Below are 17201 nucleotides of genomic sequence, written 5' to 3'. Positions count from 1 at the left end.
GGGTCAGGGTTAGGGTTAGGGTTAACCAGGGTTAGGGTCACGGTTAGGGTTAACCAGGGTCAGGGTTACGGGTCAGGGTTAGGGTTAACCAGGGTTAGGGTCAGGGTCAGGGTCAGGGTTAGGGTTAACCAAACAGCCCAAATCCTGCAGCAACATTCTATTGAAATGGAATCGTTCTTGAAACGGGGGTAGTCCTCTTGGCGTTACAGAAAGTTGCTCATGAGTTTACAAAGTGGTTCATATCAATCCGGACTCATATATTTGTTACCGTCCTTCAGACCAGCGAGGAGCTGAGGAGCAGCTTCGGCCTCTTTATGTTGTCGTGGTCCTCATCATCATCTCGTGTGCCAGAAGAACGTTCCATCAGAGGTGATGGAGGTCAACCTGAAATCTGATCAGAAACTGGTGGACTTGAAGACGTCTGTCCTAACGGCCCTCATCAAAGGAGGGGAGCGGAAACCACCCAGGGGCCCCCACCGGCTGGACTGTTGCTCAGAGGGGTTCAACTCCAAAAGGTCATCAGACTGAGGCCAGGTTCTTCATGGCGTGACGCCCTCATGGCGTGACGCCCTCATGGCGTGACGCCCTCATGGCGTGACATCATCACTGCGCTGAGTTGTTTGCATTTCCTGTTTGTTGTGATATGAAATCATCTTGAATAAAGTCCCTCGCTTTGTCCTGTCCAAAAGAGAATTCCAGCTTCAGTCCGTCCTCGTCTTGGTCTTCGTGTTTGTCAGGACTGAACTCAGTCACCTGCAAAATCAGGTCGTTAGTGAGGTCACACATGGATCAGCCAATCAGCAGGTGACTGTCCAAGAGCTCACCTGCACGACTTCCTCTGTCAGCACAGGTGGGAGCAGCTGACCTGATATGTCTTTCACCTGTACCATCAGTTTCTCTTCACCTGCAGAGAGGTTCAGCAGGTGAGCTCAGACACAGGTAGACAGGTGAGCTCAGAGACAGGTGAGCTCAGACACAGGTAGACAGGTGAGCTCAGACACAGGTGAGCTTAGACACAGGTAGACAGGTGAGCTCAGAGACAGGTGAGCTCAGACACAGGTAGACAGGTGAGCTCAGACACAGGTGAGCTTAGACACAGGTAGACAGGTGAGCTCAGAGACAGGTGAGCTCAGACACAGGTAGACAGGTGAGCTCAGAGACAGGTGAGCTCAGACACAGGTAGACAGGTAAGCTCAGACACAGGTGAGCTCAGACACAGGTAGACAGGTGAGCTCAGACACAGGTGAGCTCAGACACAGGTAGACAGGTGAGCTCAGAGACAGGTGAGCTCAGAGACAGGTGAGCTCAGCCACAGGTAGACAGGTGAGCTCAGAGACAGGTGAGCTCAGACACAGGTAGACAGGTGAGCTCAGAGACAGGTAGACAGGTGAGCTCAGATACAGGTGAGCTCAGAGACAGGTAGACGGTGAGCTCAGAGACAGGTGAGCTCAGAGACAGGTAGACAGGTGAGCTCAGATACAGGTAGACAGGTGAGCTCAGAGACAGGTGAGCTCAGAGACAGGTAGACGGTGAGCTCAGAGACAGGTGAGCTCAGAGACAGGTAGACAGGTGAGCTCAGATACAGGTGAGCTCAGACACAGGTAGACAGGTGAGCTCAGACACAGGTGAGCTCAGAGACAGGTAGACAGGTGAGCTCAGATACAGGTGAGCTCAGAGACAGGTAGACAGGTGAGCTCAGATACAGGTGAGCTCAGACACAGGTGAGCTCAGAGACAGGTAGACAGGTGAGCTCAGACACAGGTGAGCTCAGAGACAGGTAGACAGGTGAGCTCAGATACAGGTGAGCTCAGACACAGGTAGACAGGTGAGCTCAGAGACAGGTGAGCTCAGACACAGGTAGACAGGTGAGCTCAGAGACAGGTGAGCTCAGACACAGGTAGACAGGTGAGCTCAGAGACAGGTAAGAGACAGGTAGACGGTGAGCTCAGACACAGGTAGACAGGTGAGCTCAGACACAGGTGAGCTCAGAGACAGGTAGACAGGTGAGCTCAGATACAGGTGAGCTCAGACACAGGTAGACAGGTGAGCTCAGAGACAGGTGAGCTCAGAGACAGGTAGACAGGTGAGCTCAGATACAGGTGAGCTCAGACACAGGTAGACAGGTGAGCTCAGAGACAGGTGAGCTCAGACACAGGTAGACAGGTGAGCTCAGAGACAGGTGAGCTCAGACACAGGTAGACAGGTGAGCTCAGAGACAGGTGAGCTCAGACACAGGTAGACAGGTGAGCTCAGACACAGGTGAGCTCAGACACAGGTGAGCTCAGAGACAGGTAGACAGGTGAGCTCAGAGACAGGTGAGCTCAGAGACAGATGAGCTCAGACACAGGTGAGCTCAGACACAGGTGAGCTCAGATACAGGTGAGCTCAGATACAGGTGAGCTCAGATACAGGTGAGCTCAGAGACAGGTGAGCTCAGACACAGGTGAGCTCAGAGACAGGTGAGCTCAGACATAGGTGCACTGCAGTGGTCCAAGTGTGAGTACCTATTCGGATCAGCAATACGTTGGAGAAGGCCTGGACAAGAGCTCTCTCCCTCACCAGCCTCTGCAGCTTACAGCGCCTCTGCAGCTCCACAATTCCTGAGGGGGCGGAGCCAAACTCACCTGTAACACAGAACCACAGTAAAGTTTCACCATCAAGTCCTTAGAAAAAAATCGTTCAAAATAAGATTTTCCAAATGAGGTTTTGTTAGAGGGTCAGGGTTAGAGGGTTAGAGGGTTAGGGCCTAACCCTAACCCCAACCCCAACCCTAACCCTCTAACCCCAACCCCAACCCTAACCCTAACCCCAACCCCAACCCTCTAACCCCAACCCTAACCCTAACCCCAACCCTAACCCTAACCCCAACCCTAACCCCAACCCTAACCCCAACCCCAACCCCAACCCCAACCCTCTAACCCCAACCCTAACCCTAACCCCAACCCTAACCCTAACCCTAACCCCAACCCTAACCCTCTAACCCAACCCTCTAACCCCAACCCTAACCCCAACCCCAACCCTAACCCCAACCCTAACCCTCTAACCCCAACCCTAACCCCAACCCTAACCCTAACCCCAACCCTAACCCTCTAACCCTAACCCTGCATCACTGGCAGCTCAGAGCACTAGGAAAGGCCCCAACTCACCCCCAAGGGCACCCCAACCCTCCGAATGCAAGCCGACCTCCCAGCCCAGGGGAAGCAGGGGGAGCGACCCCGGACCAGCGAGGTCACGCCGCCCAGGCAAACCGAGGGAACACATGCGCACCCCCGTTTTTCCCCGGGTTTTCTTCACGATGTGCAGCGTAGTAAGAAGTGAATGTGACATTTGTGCATCAACATCAGTCATATTTAATAGTTGGAAACTCACATGGTTGTTGGAACCAGTCAGAAACGTCTTCACCTACCTCAGAACTCATTCACCAGCCGGCAGTTCCACGTGAAAGTAGCTGTCAGGAAGGTCGTCAGCACAGTGCAGTGCTCACAGATTTCACAATCCCTCACACCCAGTCTGAACAATTTGTGTCCTTTGTAGTCAACCCTGCATCGTATAAGTTAAAGATTTGGCTTTTTGGTCATTTTAAACCCTTTTGTCCAAAAGTCTTGGTGTGGCCTGTAAATGTCATTCCCAGTTTGGTATGTCAAGGCTAGTAAGATCTACTTTAGACAGCATTTTTGGATCTGAAAAACATTATTGGAGGTAGTTCCAGGTTGGCTTGGTTACTCCTGATCCTTCTATTACTATTAGCTGTTATCTGCTGATAGTCCAGGAAGTTATTGGTGCTAATTCCAAAGTTGTCCTTTACATCTGGAAAGGAGATATATGCTCCATCTTGCATCACATGAGTAATTCCTTCAGATTTCTGTGTGGATTGTCCCGTTTGGATGGGACAACTGAAGACTGTTATTTTTGGGAATCCCACCAGACTGTCAGAGTGGTGCTCATATTGATGCTTTTAGAGGCAACCAGGAGCTTTTATTGTTCTGCCAATAAATGTATCGAAATATAGATGAATTTCTTTACTATACATGAGCCATTTCTACCTGTGGAGGTGAAGCTGTCTTCCACCACAGCTGCTGCATTAATGGTTTGTCTGTGAAGAGGGAAGGAGAGCTCCAGCTCACAGCCAAACTTCAACCTCCTGAATCGGACACCACCTTCTGCCTCGTGTTCATCGGTGAGCTCCTTCAGCTGGAATTCATACAGATGCAGTCACCTGACATTTACCTGAGTGGAAAGTGTGATCTGATGCTGAGTAGGTCTCACTGAGATGATCTTTGTCCTCCAGCCATTAAAGCCACAGAAGTAGTTGGCTAGTTCAACACAGTGGGAGTGGCTTAAACTTCTGCGCTTCACAGTCAGGTGACAGTGTGGCGTCTTCCTCGAGCCAAGCCTCACCTGAAACACACGCGTGACCGGGAGACTGACATTACTCTCAAGAATTCCTGTCCGGGGAGCTTTTGGAACTTCAGGGTGGAGAGTGGCACAGACTCATGTCTGGCTCCAGTGGAGCCAAGGAAAGGTGCAATTCATGAATCAAGCCACTATCGGTCATCGGTGAACTAAAAAACCAGATACCAATAATGGGTAAAAAGCCGAGCGGCAACACCAGGAACACCGTGTGTGCGCCTGCACTACCGTCCTGATGCGGAAATCATGTCAACTGTTTGTGCCTGCAGAGGGAGAACAAGAAAGAAAAGGAGGAAGAAGAAAGAGAAGAGTGATACTGGGAGAATAGTTATTCTATTATTAGCGTTTAAATGCATTTGTGTGTTTAGCACCTACGGAGATGAAGAAGAAACAGAGTGTTTTTCACCACTCTTGATTTAATACACTTGTCCAGAGCACCAGATTTACTGGGAGATTCTTATCTGAAACCTTCAAAGCGTCTAGAGGGGGGGTGAAATACCACAAAGATAACGAGCTAATGTGAATAAAGGAAGGAGGTTAGCAGAGGAGCAGCAGAGCGACGGAGGGTGTTCCAGGGTGACCTGCTGCTCGCTGCCCCTGGCCAGGTTAGGGTTAGGGTTAGATGATAGGGTTAGATGATAGGGTTAGATGATAGGGTTAGGGTTAGATGATAGGGTTAGATGATAGGGTTAGATGATAGGGTTAGATGATAGGGTTAGATGATAGGGTTAGGGTTAGATGATAGGGTTAGATGATAGGGTTAGATGATAGGGTTAGATGATAGGGTTAGATGATAGGGTTAGGGTTAGATGATAGGGTTAGATGATAGGGTTAGATGATAGGGTTAGATGATAGGGTTAGATGATAGGGTTAGATGATAGGGTTAGATGATAGGGTTAGATGATAGGGTTAGATGATAGGGTTAGATGATAGGGTTAGATGATAGGGTTAGATGATAGGGTATAGGGTTAGATGATAGGGTTAGATGATAGGGTTAGATGATAGGGTTAGATGATAGGGTTAGATGATAGGGTTAGATGATAGGGTTAGATGATAGGGTTAGATGATAGGGTTAGATGATAGGGTTAGATGATAGGGTTAGATGATAGGGTTAGATGATAGGGTTAGATGATAGGGTTAGATGATAGGGTTAGGGTTAGATGATAGGGTTAGGGTTAGATGATAGGGTTAGGGTTAGATGATAGGGTTAGGGTTAGATGATAGGGATAGGGTTAGATGATAGGGTTAGGGTTAGATGATAGGGATAGGGTTAGATGATAGGGGTTAGGGTTTGATGATACCTTGAGAGGTGAAGTCTGGAACAGCGCCTGTCCATCCGTGTGACACTGAGCCTTCGATGCCTGAGCAGCTGAGTAGAACTTGACTAGGGCATAGAACCCGGGTGGGTTCTGAGGAGCATTAGAGCACACTTTCAAGAGGTAGAGAGGACCAAAGCAGGAGAAGATGTTGTACAGCTTTTCCTGAAAGACAACGCACAAGTGTCCACGTCTGACCTGGATTTAAATGGCTCACATAGACCTGAACCAAGTGGACTCACATAGATGTTAGATCCATTATATTAAAGTTATCTCTCATTTGCTTTTACCTTGTTAAATTCTTTATTCTTGTTATATTGATTCTCATTACTTAATGACAGACAGGAATGCAGCTGTGGGGAAGTGACCTTGACTGGAGATGGAGCTGCAGGCCTGACCCTAACCCTGACCCTGACCCAGGAGGTGTTCTTTTATTCTGTCTGACATGGAAGAATGTGCTGTGTGCGAGCTAAGCTAATCAAATCAGTGAAGACCTACGTATAAACTCACCATTCTCATTTAGAGTTCCTTGCTTTGTTTGGGACCTGCTATCTTGTGTTTCCCCTCCCTTAGACACATTTGACTTCTGTAACTAGGAACCTCCTAATTCCAATAAAAGAAGGATGGGGGAGGTGTGCGTCAGAACGTGTTGGAGATCTGGAACTGAGCACATCTCCCCGTCCTCCTGCAAGTAAAATTCAAAACTGTTGTCTTTGCCTCATTTGTTTCTCTCATGTTTTAGGTCGTTTGAACCTAATAATAGACCTGAACCAAGTGGACTCACATAGACCTGAACAAAGTGGTCTCACATAGACCTGAACCAAGTGGACTCTGTTAGATCCATTATATTAAAGTTATCTCTTATTTGCTTTCACCTTGTTATATTCCTTATTCTTGTTATATTGTCTCTCATTACTTAATGTTTCTTATTATTTGCTAATGCTTAATGTTCATGATGCTTGATGTGGAGATAGAGCTGCAGGGCCTGACCCAGGAGCTGGGTTAGGGTTAGGGTTAGGGCCTGACCCAGGAGCTGGGTTAGGGTCAGGGCCTGACCCAGGAGCTGGGTTAGGGTTAGGGTTAGGGCCTGACCCAGGAGCTGGGTTAGGGTTAGGGCCTGACCCAGGAGCTGGGTTAGGGTCAGGGCCTGACAATGACCCAGGAGCTGGGTTGGGGTCAGGGCCGAACCCAGGAGCTGGGTTAGGGTTAGGGCCTGACCCAGGAGCTGGGTTAGGGTTAGGGCCTGACCCAGGAGCTGGGTTAGGGTTAGGGCCTGACCCAGGAGCTGGGTTAGGGTTAGGGCCTGACCCAGGAGCTGGGTTAGGGTCAGGGCCTGACAATGACCCAGGAGCTGGGTTAGGGTCAGGGCCTGACAATGACCCAGGAGCTGGGTTAGGGTCAGGGCCTGACACAGGAGCTGGGTTAGGGTCAGGGCCGAACCCAGGAGATGTTCTCTTAATCTGTCTGATATAGAAAAATGTGCTGTTTGCGAGATAAGCTAATCAAATCAGTGAAGGACTTCTGTAACTAGGGACCTCCTAATTCCAATAAAAGAAGGATGGGGGAGGTGAGGATGGGGGAGGTGTGCGTCAGGACGTGTTGGAGATCTGGAACTGAGCACATCTCCCCGTTCTCCTTGCAAGTAAAATTCAAAACTGTTGTCTTTGCCTCATTTGTGTTTCTCGTGTTTCAGGTCGTTTGAACCTAACAGACTCACATAGACCTGAAACAAGTGGACTCACATAGACCTGAAACAAGTGGACTCACATAGACCTGAAACAAGTGGACTCACATAGACTTGAGCCTTGGTGTGGCTTGGCTCCACATCCCAAACAAGCAGCATCTTGTTGTTCTCATTGGGGACCTGGAACTCCAGAATCTCAATGTCCATTACCTGAAAAACATCATCTGGTTCTGAGGGTGAGAGCAGCCAGCCAGGAACCAGCCAGGAACCAGCCAGGAACCAGCCAGGAACCAGCCAGGAACCAGCCAGGTGCTCCAGCACGTTAAGCTAACAGCACACTGATATTTGTACTTTCCGTCGGGACCAAATCTAACTTTCCAGCGGATTCCAAAGGATCCTGAACTGCATGTGTGGGGCACAGCTCAGCTCGCCACTAAACTTTAATGGATCACTATGTAAAATCCAGTCTGTCAAAAATAACATTTTTCTTTCGGTTACGGATCAAACACCGGAAACTTTGAGATCTTTAAAATCGTGCGTTAAGTTCGATGGAAAATACATCCTACAAACGGCTGACTTTCGAAAGGAGAATCGTGTCGAAGCATTCATTTTTCTTCCTTCGCTTTTCGAAGTGAAGTAAACTCGAATATTTCTCTTAATTTTATCTTCTGAGCTTCGTTTTTTACTCACCGCCTGTCTTTTGTAGGGAAAACGAATTCACACGCTTCCGCTTGGGGGCGGGGCCACACGCCACGCGCTTAGGTGGGCGTGTCAAGATTTGAATCAGAACAGGTCGAATTTAATTTTCGATCAAATAAAAAGTACTCGTGTTGGTAATAAATTCATATTTACACGTGCAGCAACTTCGCATTTTTGTGTAATTATCAGAATAAATATGATCAAATAATCATAAATATGATCCAAATTCTATTTATGAAAGTTTGGGACTTCTGAAAACAAAGACAAAACATCTAAAAACGTCCAGTGTGATACAAATTATTTTTTTTATATATTCAGTCATCACGCATGCAAACACTAAACTTTACTTTCTAGTACTTTAGTAATTATTCCTAGTAATGATTAGTATGAGTGCTGTCACATTGGAAGATAAACAAATCAGATTTCACTTTTTATCCTCAGGAATCACTTCACTGCATTTCATCATCATCAGGATGAAAACCGCCTCAAGGTAATGATTAAAAGTCTTATTTGGAAACCAAGTATGACTTCCTGATCAAAAAAAAAAAGGAAAATGAAAGTACAGGGAATTCACACACAGGGACCAACCTAAAAATCGCAGCTGCCGAGATAATAAATGTGTTTGGAAAGTGTGTGTGAATGAAAACAGGGTGGGACTTTTGTCTTTCATTCTTCAGGAATAAAAGTGAGGAGCATGTCACACACCGGCATTGTTGTCATCATCACTCTCATCACCATCATGCTCAAAGGGATCTCCCTCCTCTTCTTCATGGGCGTTGTACTCTCCCCAGGACTCTGCTGTGATTGGCTGGCTCATTTTGGTCACCTGAGCAACCAATCGCTGTCTCTCATCAGGATCATGGTAAGTCCACTTTGGAACTCCGACCAGGAGCCCTGCAACAGGTTGCTGAGCTTTTTGAAGATGATTTCATTGAAAAAGAGATGATCAAGATGATCAATCTTCAAAGTTTATCCTGATATGTGATAGTAAAAAAAAAAGTCTATTTTTAATAATGTTTTAATGCTAATAGGTCAATGTACTAACTGTCACTATGGACTTTTGAAGCATGTTGAAGACAATGACACTTTCCTTATTTTCGATGGACAAACTTCCTCAGGTTCATTGAGCCTTTTCTCTTCGATCTCGCCTTCATGTGTCCAACCTCAACGTTTCAGGCTTCTCTCAATAACATGGCAGCTGAAAGAAGATCAGGAAGATCAGTTGTTTCATTGGCCTGTCAGATGAACTCTTTCTTTCAGGTCTTTATGGTCTGATATTTCCTTGTTCCAGGGTGGTCCGCTGACAAACCAGCAGAGTCCAGTTTCTTTTCCGAAGGAACTCTACGGACGTGCCCACAATGCCACGGTAATCAGTGGATCAATGGACTGATCCATCTATCAGTGTTTTCTTGTTCTGACAGCCAATAACATCGCTGGAGTTCCTCCCTCTGTCCAGGTCGACTTTCAGCTGGCTTTCCTTAGAGACAGTTTAAAGCTAATTCAACGTCTCTGGCTCAAGCTCTTCCAACATGATGAGCTCTCATCAGTTACCTGGGGTACCACCAACACAGAACACTTCCTGATGACCATCCTCAGACAACACCGTGAAGTCAAAAGATGTGTGAGTCAACAAACCAGAAACGTTCAATTGACACCAACGCATCCCATTTCAATCGCTCCCAGTGACTTGGACACGGGAACTCCTCCTGTTTCCACGGTTGGGAAACATTTTGAATGTTCAGACACACAGTGAAATTCTTTGAAACCTACACAAGAGTGAGATATATGCTGAGAGGGGGTCGTTTGACTCACCAGACTACAGATGTTCCAACGAAAGTCTTCAATGAAGAACTGAAAAGGTCTGAGTTCACTCCTGAACTCAGACCTTTCCCAGTCCCCTAACTCCCCAAGGTGCATTCCACCAAAGTGAAAATCAATCTTTTTAATGTTTTAGCTCCTCCCCCTTCAGGCAATCTCATGCAATCAGTCCAGTGGCAACAGTGTCACGTTTTTTGTCTTACAGGTGTCAAAAAAAAAGGAAGGCAGACAGAAAACTTGTCAAATACTACTTGACCTTGGAACGGCGCACGCTGCACCAGAAGGTGAGCACCGGTGTTATGCCTGTGTACATTTGGATGGCGTAGAAAGCGCAGCCACTAACGGCAGAGCTGCGTCCACAGGCCAACAGAACTGAATCCTGGGAGCTGATCCGCAAGGTGACCCAGCATCATCTGGAGCAGCTTCACATGCTGGTGGCGTCCATCATTCACCCCATTTCACGCTGAGCAGCCAGTAAAAGGCAGCCGTGGGAGAACTTCCTGTGGATGCAGCTTCTTCTCTTATTATATTCTTTATAATTTATTTATTTATTTGTCTATTTATTATAATGTATTTATATATAAATGTATTTCCTTTGGAGCCTGATTTAACTTGAAAACATCACTGATGTCAAAAATAAAGATATTTTTCTGGCACATCTTGGTTTATTTTGAGTAAAGTTTTGTGCTGTCCTGTAATTCTGACTTGGTGAGAACAGCGTGGCGCAGGGTCGTGTGTGGCGTCCCAGAGCTGTGGCCCATGAGCCTGCTGGGGTACGGTCCACTTAGTAAAAGCCCACTAAGATGGAGGGAGAGCGTCCGTCCCCTGAATGTATATGACTGCTGAAAGGGGAGGAAAGAGTGGAAGATTTTAGGCTGTTTTCTCCTAAAGCTGAAACGTTGAGAGATTCATCCTGCACAGCTGAGGTCCAAAAGCACCATGAAACGGGCACCAGGCAGAAAAACCACTTCCTGTTGGCTGGTTTAGCACTGGTGTCAAATATGTGCACGGCGCTGGCAGCTGTGGTGCCTCTGCACATCAGACCTCCTCAATGTCCATTTTTAAAAAGCGATTTCTAACCCAGTACGAGAGCTTGCTTTGTTTTTATGTGGCAAATTTACTCAATTATAAAGAAAGGTATCCATCTCCAAATTTCCAATCCAGTCTATTGTCGATCACCACTCCCAAGGGCAGTTATAGTCCTCCACCTCCTTCACTTCTTCACAAAGTCACTCACCATTTCTCTGGTCTGATTAATATTCAGCATCACTTGATTCTACTTAGTCCACTCCAGAAAATTGTCAGTCAGTGTCGTGTACTTCCCCTCCTCTGCCTCTCTTATACACCCCCAAAACAGCTGAGTCATCAGAACTTCTGCAGGGGAAGGACTAGAACGACCCCTGGAAGTGGAGGTCCACAATAGACTGGACTGGAACTCTAACACAGAGGCTGTCTACAACAAGGATTTAAGCAGACTTTATTTGCTGAGGAAGGAGCTATCAGGTGAGTTGAGTCTACATCTTGAAGGTGACAGTTAAAAAACTAATGAACAAAAGATAGAAAACATGTTGAAGAACCTCCGACGTTCCAGATGGTTTCAGGAATTCTTTCACCTTCTGTGGTCCAACAATGTTTATTTTAATAGTCAGGTCAAAACAAAGTCACTAAGTCATTTTCACAATCCTTTTATTTCCCTTCATCTGTGTTTTATAGGGTTAGCGTTAGGGTTAGGGTAAGGGTTAGGGTTAGGGTTAGGGTAAGGGTTAGGGTTAGGGTTAGGGTAAGGGTTAGGGTAAGGGTTAGGGTTAGGGTTAGGGTAAGGGTTAGGGTTAGGGTAAGGGTTAGGGTAAGGGTTAGGGTTAGGGTTAGAGGGTTAGGGTTAGGGTTAGAGGGTTAGGGTTAGGGTAAGGGTTAGGGTTAGGGTTAGGGTAAGGGTTAGGGTTAGAGGGTTATGGTTAGGCTAAGGGTTAGGGTTAGGGTTAGGCTAAGGGTTAGAGGGTTAGAGGGTTAGGGTTCGGTTAGGGTTAGGGTAAGGGTTAGGGTTAGGGTAAGGGTTAGGGTTAGAGGGTTAGGGTTCAGTTAGGGTTAGGGTTAGGGTTAGGGTAAGGGTAAGGGTAAGGGTAAGGGTTAGGGTTAGAGGGTTAGGGTTAGGGTTAGGGTAAGGGTAAGGGTAAGGGTTAGGGTAAGGGTTAGGGTAAGGGTTAGGGTTAGGGTAAGAACTCCTGTGCTGAGGGTTAGGGTTAGGGTTAGGGTTAGGGTTAGGGTTAGGGTAAGGGTAAGGGTTAGGGTAAGGGTTAGGGCTAGGGCTAGGGTTAGGGTTAGGGTAAGAACTCCTGTGCTGAGGGCTAGGGTTAGGGTTAGGGTTAGGGTTAGGGTAAGGGTTAGGGTTAGGGTTAGGGTTAGGGTTCGGGTTCGGGTTAGGGTTCGGGTTAGGGTTAGGGTAAGAGGGTTAGGGTTAGGGTAAGGGCTAGGTTAAGGGCTAGGGTTAGGGCTAGGGTTAGGGTAAGAACTCCTGTGCTGAGGGTTAGGGTTAGGGTAAGGGCTAGGTTAAGGGCTAGGGTTAGGGCTAGGGTTAGGGTAAGAACTCCTGTGCTGAGGGTTAGGGTTGGGGTTAGGGTTAGGGTAAGGGTTAGGGTTAGGGTAAGAGGGTTAGGGTAAGGGTTAGGGTTAGGGTAAGAAGGTTAGGGTTAGGGTTAGGGTAAGAACTCCCGTGCTGAGGGCTGGACTGATGATGAGAACTTTAGATGATCAGCCAATCAATAGGATCAATGTAACATCATGGAGGGGGGGGCCTCGGCCTTGCCACACGACTGGATGTGATTTTCAGGGAAGAAGCCTCTGTTTCCACCAAGAATGCCCTCACACCATCCATCACCATGGCGACGTATCAGATAGATGATATCCCCTTCCAGCATGGACAGATCATCAGGTCGAGAGGCCTTAAAATCATACAGCGCCACCACTGCACACACAGGAGAACTGAAGTCAAACATGGCTGCAGTAGTTATCAGAATAGTAGTAGTGATACTAACAATACCTTTTTCCAAAGATTGGGGGGTGGTGTCATAATCTACTGGTGGTGGTAGGGGTGGTAAGATATCATCAAAGCCTCCTCTGTCACCCAACGGGACAGCAAGGGGTGGAGCCGGGATCACTAGATCTATGGGTAACACAGGCCTGGTGAGATCACTGGACTGGTAGAAGGCAACACTCTGCTGTACTAACACGTGCTGTGTGTAGGGTTAGGGTTAGAGTTAAGGTTAGGCTGGGTTAGGGTTAGGCTGGGTTAGGGTTAGGCTGGGTTAGGGTTAGGGTTAGGCTGGGTTAGGGTTAGGGTTAGGCTGGGTTAGGGTTAGGCTGGGTTATGGTTAGAGTTAAGGTTAGGCTGGGTTAGGGTTAGGCTGGGTTAGGGTTAGGCTGGGTTAGGGTTAGGCTGGGTTATGGTTAGGCTGGGTTAGGGTTAGAGTTAAGGTTAGGCTGGGTTAGGGTTAGGCTGGGTTAGGGTTAGGGTTAGGCTGGGTTAGGATTAGGGTTAAGGTTCTGGGTTAGGGTTAGGGTTCAGGGTTAGGGTTAGGCTGGGTTAGGGTTAGGGTTAGGCTGGGTTAGGGTTAGGATTAGGGTTAAGGTTCTGGGTTAGGGTTAGGGTTCAGGGTTAGGGTTAGGCTGGGTTAGGGTTAGAATTAGGGTTAAGGTTCTGGGTTAGGGTTAAGGTTAAGGTTCTGGGTTAGGGTTAGGGTTAGGGTTCAGGGTTAGGGTTAGGCTGAAGTGACCTGACGCTACAGTAACGGGTCTACATGGAAACCTTGAACCTCTACAGTAACTGTCTTACCCAGGTGGTCCAGGCGGGCGGGTAAACAGAGCTGAGTTAAGGAGGAGGGATGAAGAGGAGCATGTGGGGGAGGGTAGGGAGGAGGGGGTGGGATCATCACTGACAGACAGACAGGCAGGTAGACAGACAGACAGACGGGTAGACAGACAGACAGACAGGCAGGCAGACAGACAGGCAGAGAGAGAGAGAAAAAAAGCAGCAGTCAGCAGTTAGAAGAACGTTTGTTTATTACCTGGTTAGGGTAACCCTAACCCTAACCCTTTTTTTTTTACTTTTCTGAGACATTTTTTGTGACTGAACCCAGAACCCTAACCCTAACCCTATCCTCTAAACCCACAACAGGTTCCTCTGAACCCACAACAGGTTCCTCTAAACCCAGAACAGGTTCCTCTGAACCCACAACAGGTTCCTCTAAACCAGGCATGGGCAAACTACGGCCCGGGGGCCACACGCGGCCCATTAAACGTTTTAATCCGGCCCGCCAAACTTGAAAAATTAAATGAATAAACCTTGTTAATGTTATATTTTCACTGCAATTCTGGTGTTTTCCCACTAGAAAAAAGACAGTCAGGAGGAGAGAGATGGTGATATCCTGAAGGATAACAGAACTTTCAGTGCTTTAAAATAGAAATGGTTATTAATTTTTTTTTAAAAGGCACATTTTATTCATTTGATTTTAAGTGTTTTAAGACTCATTCCAAAGTCAGATATTTTGTTGTAATGCTTCTCTTCATTTTCATTTGAAATTAAAGCACATGTTTTCTCCATTTCCCAAGAAGGGTAACCCTAACCCTTCTCCAATGAGGTGAGGTTACCAAAGCACTCCATCCATCCATCTGCTCCTGGTCCGGCCCCTTTGTCAAATGTTAGAACCCATTGTGGCCCACGAATCAAAATGTTTGCCCACCCCTGCTCTAAACCCACAACAGGTTCCTCTAAACCCACAACAGGTTCCTCTGAACCCACAACAGGTTCCTCTAAACCCAGAACAGGTTCCTCTAAACCCAGAACAGGTTCCTCTAAACCCAGAACAGGTTCCTCTAAACCCAGAAGAGGTTCCTCTGAACCCACAACAGGTTCCTCTAAACCCACAACAGGTTCATCTAAACCCACAACAGGTTCCTCTAAACCAGAACAGGTTCCTCTAAACCCACAACAGGTTCCTCTAAACCCACAACAGGTTCCTCTAAACCCAGAACAGGTTCCTCTAAACCCAGAAGAGGTTCCTCTAAACCAGAACAGGTTCCTCTAAACCCACAACAGGTTCCTCTAAACCCACAACAGGTTCCTCTTAACCCAGAACAGGTTCCTCTAAACCCACAACAGGTTCCTCTAAACCAGAACAGGTTCCTCTAAACCAGAACAGGTTCCTCTAAACCCACAACAGGTTCCTCTAAACCAGAACAGGTTCCTCTAAACCCACAACAGGTTCCTCTCAACCCAGAACAGGTTCCTCTAAACCAGAACAGGTTCCTCTAAACCAGAACAGGTTCCTCTCAACCCAGAACAGGTTCCTCTAAACCAGAACAGGTTCCTCTAAACCACAACAGGTTCCTCTGAACCCACAACAGGTTCCTCTAAACCCAGAACTCTCCTCTGTGTTTATTCTAAGAAGAGAGTATTTCAGAGAGCGTCAGCTTACATGGCTGGAGGGGCAAGAACAGTGAGCGTGTATAGCGAGAGCGGGATGAAGGACCCGAACGGACTCTGACGGACACGGAGCGAGTGGCGGGGGGCAGGTGGCGGCGGGGGCTCCTCCTGGGCAGGAGCACCACTGCAGATCAGGAGCGGTAACGAGACAGACACACACCGACCAAAGATCAAAAGGAAAGCTGACAAATAGCACACGACCAAAAAATATCACTTCCTGTGGGACGACTCCATCAGACAGAAATACCTTCTACTTCCGGGTTGGGTGGAGGTGGAGGTGTTGGGAGGTCCCAGTCACCACTGGACAGGAGAGGGAACGCATCTTCCTCAGGAGGAGGAGGAGGAGATGGGGAAGGAAAGCTGTTCTCTTCCACCACTAAGAAACCAGAAGAGGTGTGATGCTGTCATGATGTCACTACCACGCTTCATCAAACACACTGAATGAATACCTGTCTCCAGAAACGGGGGGGGGGGGGGGGGGGGGGGCAACCAGCGTTTAAAGAAAGGGATGGAATTACAGGAGGAGTGGGTGGAGCCTCAATCAGTTCCAACGATCCAGGTGGAGGAGAAGGGGGTGGAGCCTCAATGAATTCCAACGATCCAGGTGGAGGAGAAGGGGGTGGAGCCTCAATGAATTCCAACGATCCAGGTGGAGGAGAAGGGGGTGGAGCCTCAATGAATTCCAACGATCCAGGTGGAGGAGAAGGGGGTGGAGCCTCAATGAATTCCAACGATCCAGGTGGAGGATGGGGGCATGGAGTTGAGGTGGCATCTTCATCATTCTGAGCTGACATTTCATTTGATGGGGGAGGAACGAGAGCTGTAGTGGTGGAGACAGGAGGCGGAGCAACAGCTTTCCCAAAACTGGAGCAGACAGGAAAATATAAATACATCAAAGGGAATTTAGGGAAATGAAGGTTGCGATTGTCCCAAGTTTGTGGTTTAATCCCACAGGACAGCTGGATTTAGAGTCTAGCATCAAGATGATCTCGCAATGTTTTCGTGCAACATTTCAAACATGAAGCCATGAGAACCTCAGGAGGACATATTTAATTCTATTTCAATCGTCGCTTCAAATCTGTCTTCTCGTGACAAAGTAATTTCAGAAGGAGAAAGGGTGGGACTCTTTGATCTAAGATCAGTCAGAAGTCCAAATGTGAGCTGGATGAGCACCAAATGATTCTTGGCCAGTAGGAAGAGAGCAGATGAAAGACCCTCACCTGCCAACAGGGGGCGCCACTGGACACTGCACTGGTTCTGCAGGCTTAGTGGGCCTGAACACATCACACACACACACACACACACACACACACAGTTGTAACATTGGAGAAAAAAAACAGGAAGTTGAGTATAAAAGCTCAGTAAAATCAAACCTAATGGAGGCTCCATGTTTTCGGATTGTTCCTGTTCTTTCTGACTGTTTCCCAGAAACCTAAGAGGCAAACAGACATGAGTGAGTGTGTATGTGAGTGTGTGTGTGTGTGTGAGTGTGTGTGTGTGTGTGTATGTGTGAGTGAGTGTGAGTGTGTGTGTGTGTGTGAGTGTGTGTGCGTGTATGTGTGTGTGTATGTGTGTGTGTGTATGTGTGAGTGTGTGTGTGTGTGAGTGTGTGTGTGTATGTGAGTGTGTGTACACACGCACGTCAATGGACTCTCTCAAGCGTTTGCTCTAATTCCATTTACAAAAAGAAAAGGAAAACACATTCCCACGCTCAACAAAGTCTGCTTGCTTGTGTGTGTGTGTGTGTGTGTGTGTGTGAGACAGAGAGAGTGCGAGAGAGCGAGAGAGCGAGAGA

General features: G+C 47.6%; 4 protein-coding genes across 11 annotated transcripts in view; 2 read left to right on the top strand and 2 right to left on the bottom strand.

Moving 5' to 3' along the window:
* The window catches only part of LOC105419684 (integrin alpha-3-like), a 29308-nt gene extending 28894 nt beyond the window's left edge, over positions 1-414 (top strand). For all 4 annotated transcript variants that reach the window (XM_029836384.1, XM_029836382.1, XM_029836385.1 and 1 more), the window contains one exon: positions 279-414. The gene's annotated coding sequence lies outside the window, so the exon portion shown is untranslated. The remainder of the gene's footprint in view (positions 1-278) is intronic.
* On the bottom strand, positions 6-8158 carry rdm1 (RAD52 motif containing 1). Its single transcript, XM_029836386.1, has 8 exons — positions 8101-8158; positions 7519-7620; positions 5712-5891; positions 4267-4398; positions 4044-4191; positions 2505-2624; positions 825-904; positions 6-753 (listed from the first exon to the last, which is right to left on the bottom strand). The coding sequence occupies exons 2-8, from the start codon at positions 7615-7617 to the stop codon at positions 604-606; spliced, it is 909 nt and encodes a 302-aa protein (XP_029692246.1). The 5' UTR covers positions 7618-7620; positions 8101-8158; the 3' UTR covers positions 6-603.
* A 201-nt stretch (positions 8159-8359) lies between these two features.
* ifnphi1 (interferon phi 1) lies at positions 8360-10419 on the top strand. The gene is made up of 7 exons (XM_029837022.1): positions 8360-8599; positions 8787-8794; positions 8901-8971; positions 9401-9475; positions 9566-9730; positions 10133-10211; positions 10290-10419. Exons 1-7 carry the CDS (start codon positions 8487-8489, stop codon positions 10301-10303), a joined length of 525 nt encoding a protein of 174 aa, XP_029692882.1. The 5' UTR covers positions 8360-8486; the 3' UTR covers positions 10304-10419.
* Positions 10420-12506: 2087 nt separating this feature from the next.
* abi3a (ABI family, member 3a) overlaps positions 12507-17201 on the bottom strand; it is a 7051-nt gene continuing 2356 nt past the window's right edge. For 2 of the 5 annotated variants that reach the window (XM_029836533.1, XM_029836537.1), the window contains exons 4-9: positions 16780-16838; positions 16627-16680; positions 15856-16270; positions 15654-15782; positions 12965-13087; positions 12507-12889 (exon numbers count right to left, since the gene is read on the bottom strand). In XM_029836533.1, coding sequence (XP_029692393.1) covers positions 15657-15782; positions 15856-16270; positions 16627-16680; positions 16780-16838 — 654 coding nt within the window. In that variant the 3' untranslated portion in view covers positions 12507-12889; positions 12965-13087; positions 15654-15656. Of the gene's footprint in view, positions 12890-12964; positions 13088-13756; positions 13856-15398; positions 15531-15653; positions 15783-15855; positions 16271-16626; positions 16681-16779; positions 16839-17201 lie in introns of all 5 variants that reach the window. The other 3 variants (XM_029836534.1, XM_029836535.1, XM_029836536.1) reach the window with 3 other exon arrangements.

The sequence above is a fragment of the Takifugu rubripes genome, chromosome 5 (assembly GCF_901000725.2).
Source record: "Takifugu rubripes chromosome 5, fTakRub1.2, whole genome shotgun sequence".
Classification (NCBI taxonomy): Eukaryota; Metazoa; Chordata; class Actinopteri; order Tetraodontiformes; family Tetraodontidae; genus Takifugu; species Takifugu rubripes.
The sequence above is the reverse complement of the archived record's forward strand: the minus strand, read 5'-3'. Positions and strand labels throughout refer to the sequence as shown.

Coding starts and splice junctions, on each gene's coding strand:
- rdm1 (XM_029836386.1), bottom strand. CDS start 7,617: ATGGACATTGAGATTCTGGAGTTCCAGGTCCCCAATGAGAACAACAAG. Junction 4,192..4,266: donor GGAGGACAAAGATCATCTCA/GTGAGACCTACT, acceptor TATGAATTCCAG/CTGAAGGAGCTCACCGATGA. Junction 2,625..4,043: donor AGACAGCTTCACCTCCACAG/GTAGAAATGGCT, acceptor TCTGTGTTACAG/GTGAGTTTGGCTCCGCCCCC.
- ifnphi1 (XM_029837022.1), top strand. CDS start 8,487: ATGATTAGTATGAGTGCTGTCACATTGGAAGATAAACAAATCAGATTT. Junction 8,972..9,400: donor TGTCTCTCATCAGGATCATG/GTAAGTCCACTT, acceptor TCCTTGTTCCAG/GGTGGTCCGCTGACAAACCA. Junction 9,731..10,132: donor ACCGTGAAGTCAAAAGATGT/GTGAGTCAACAA, acceptor TTTGTCTTACAG/GTGTCAAAAAAAAAGGAAGG.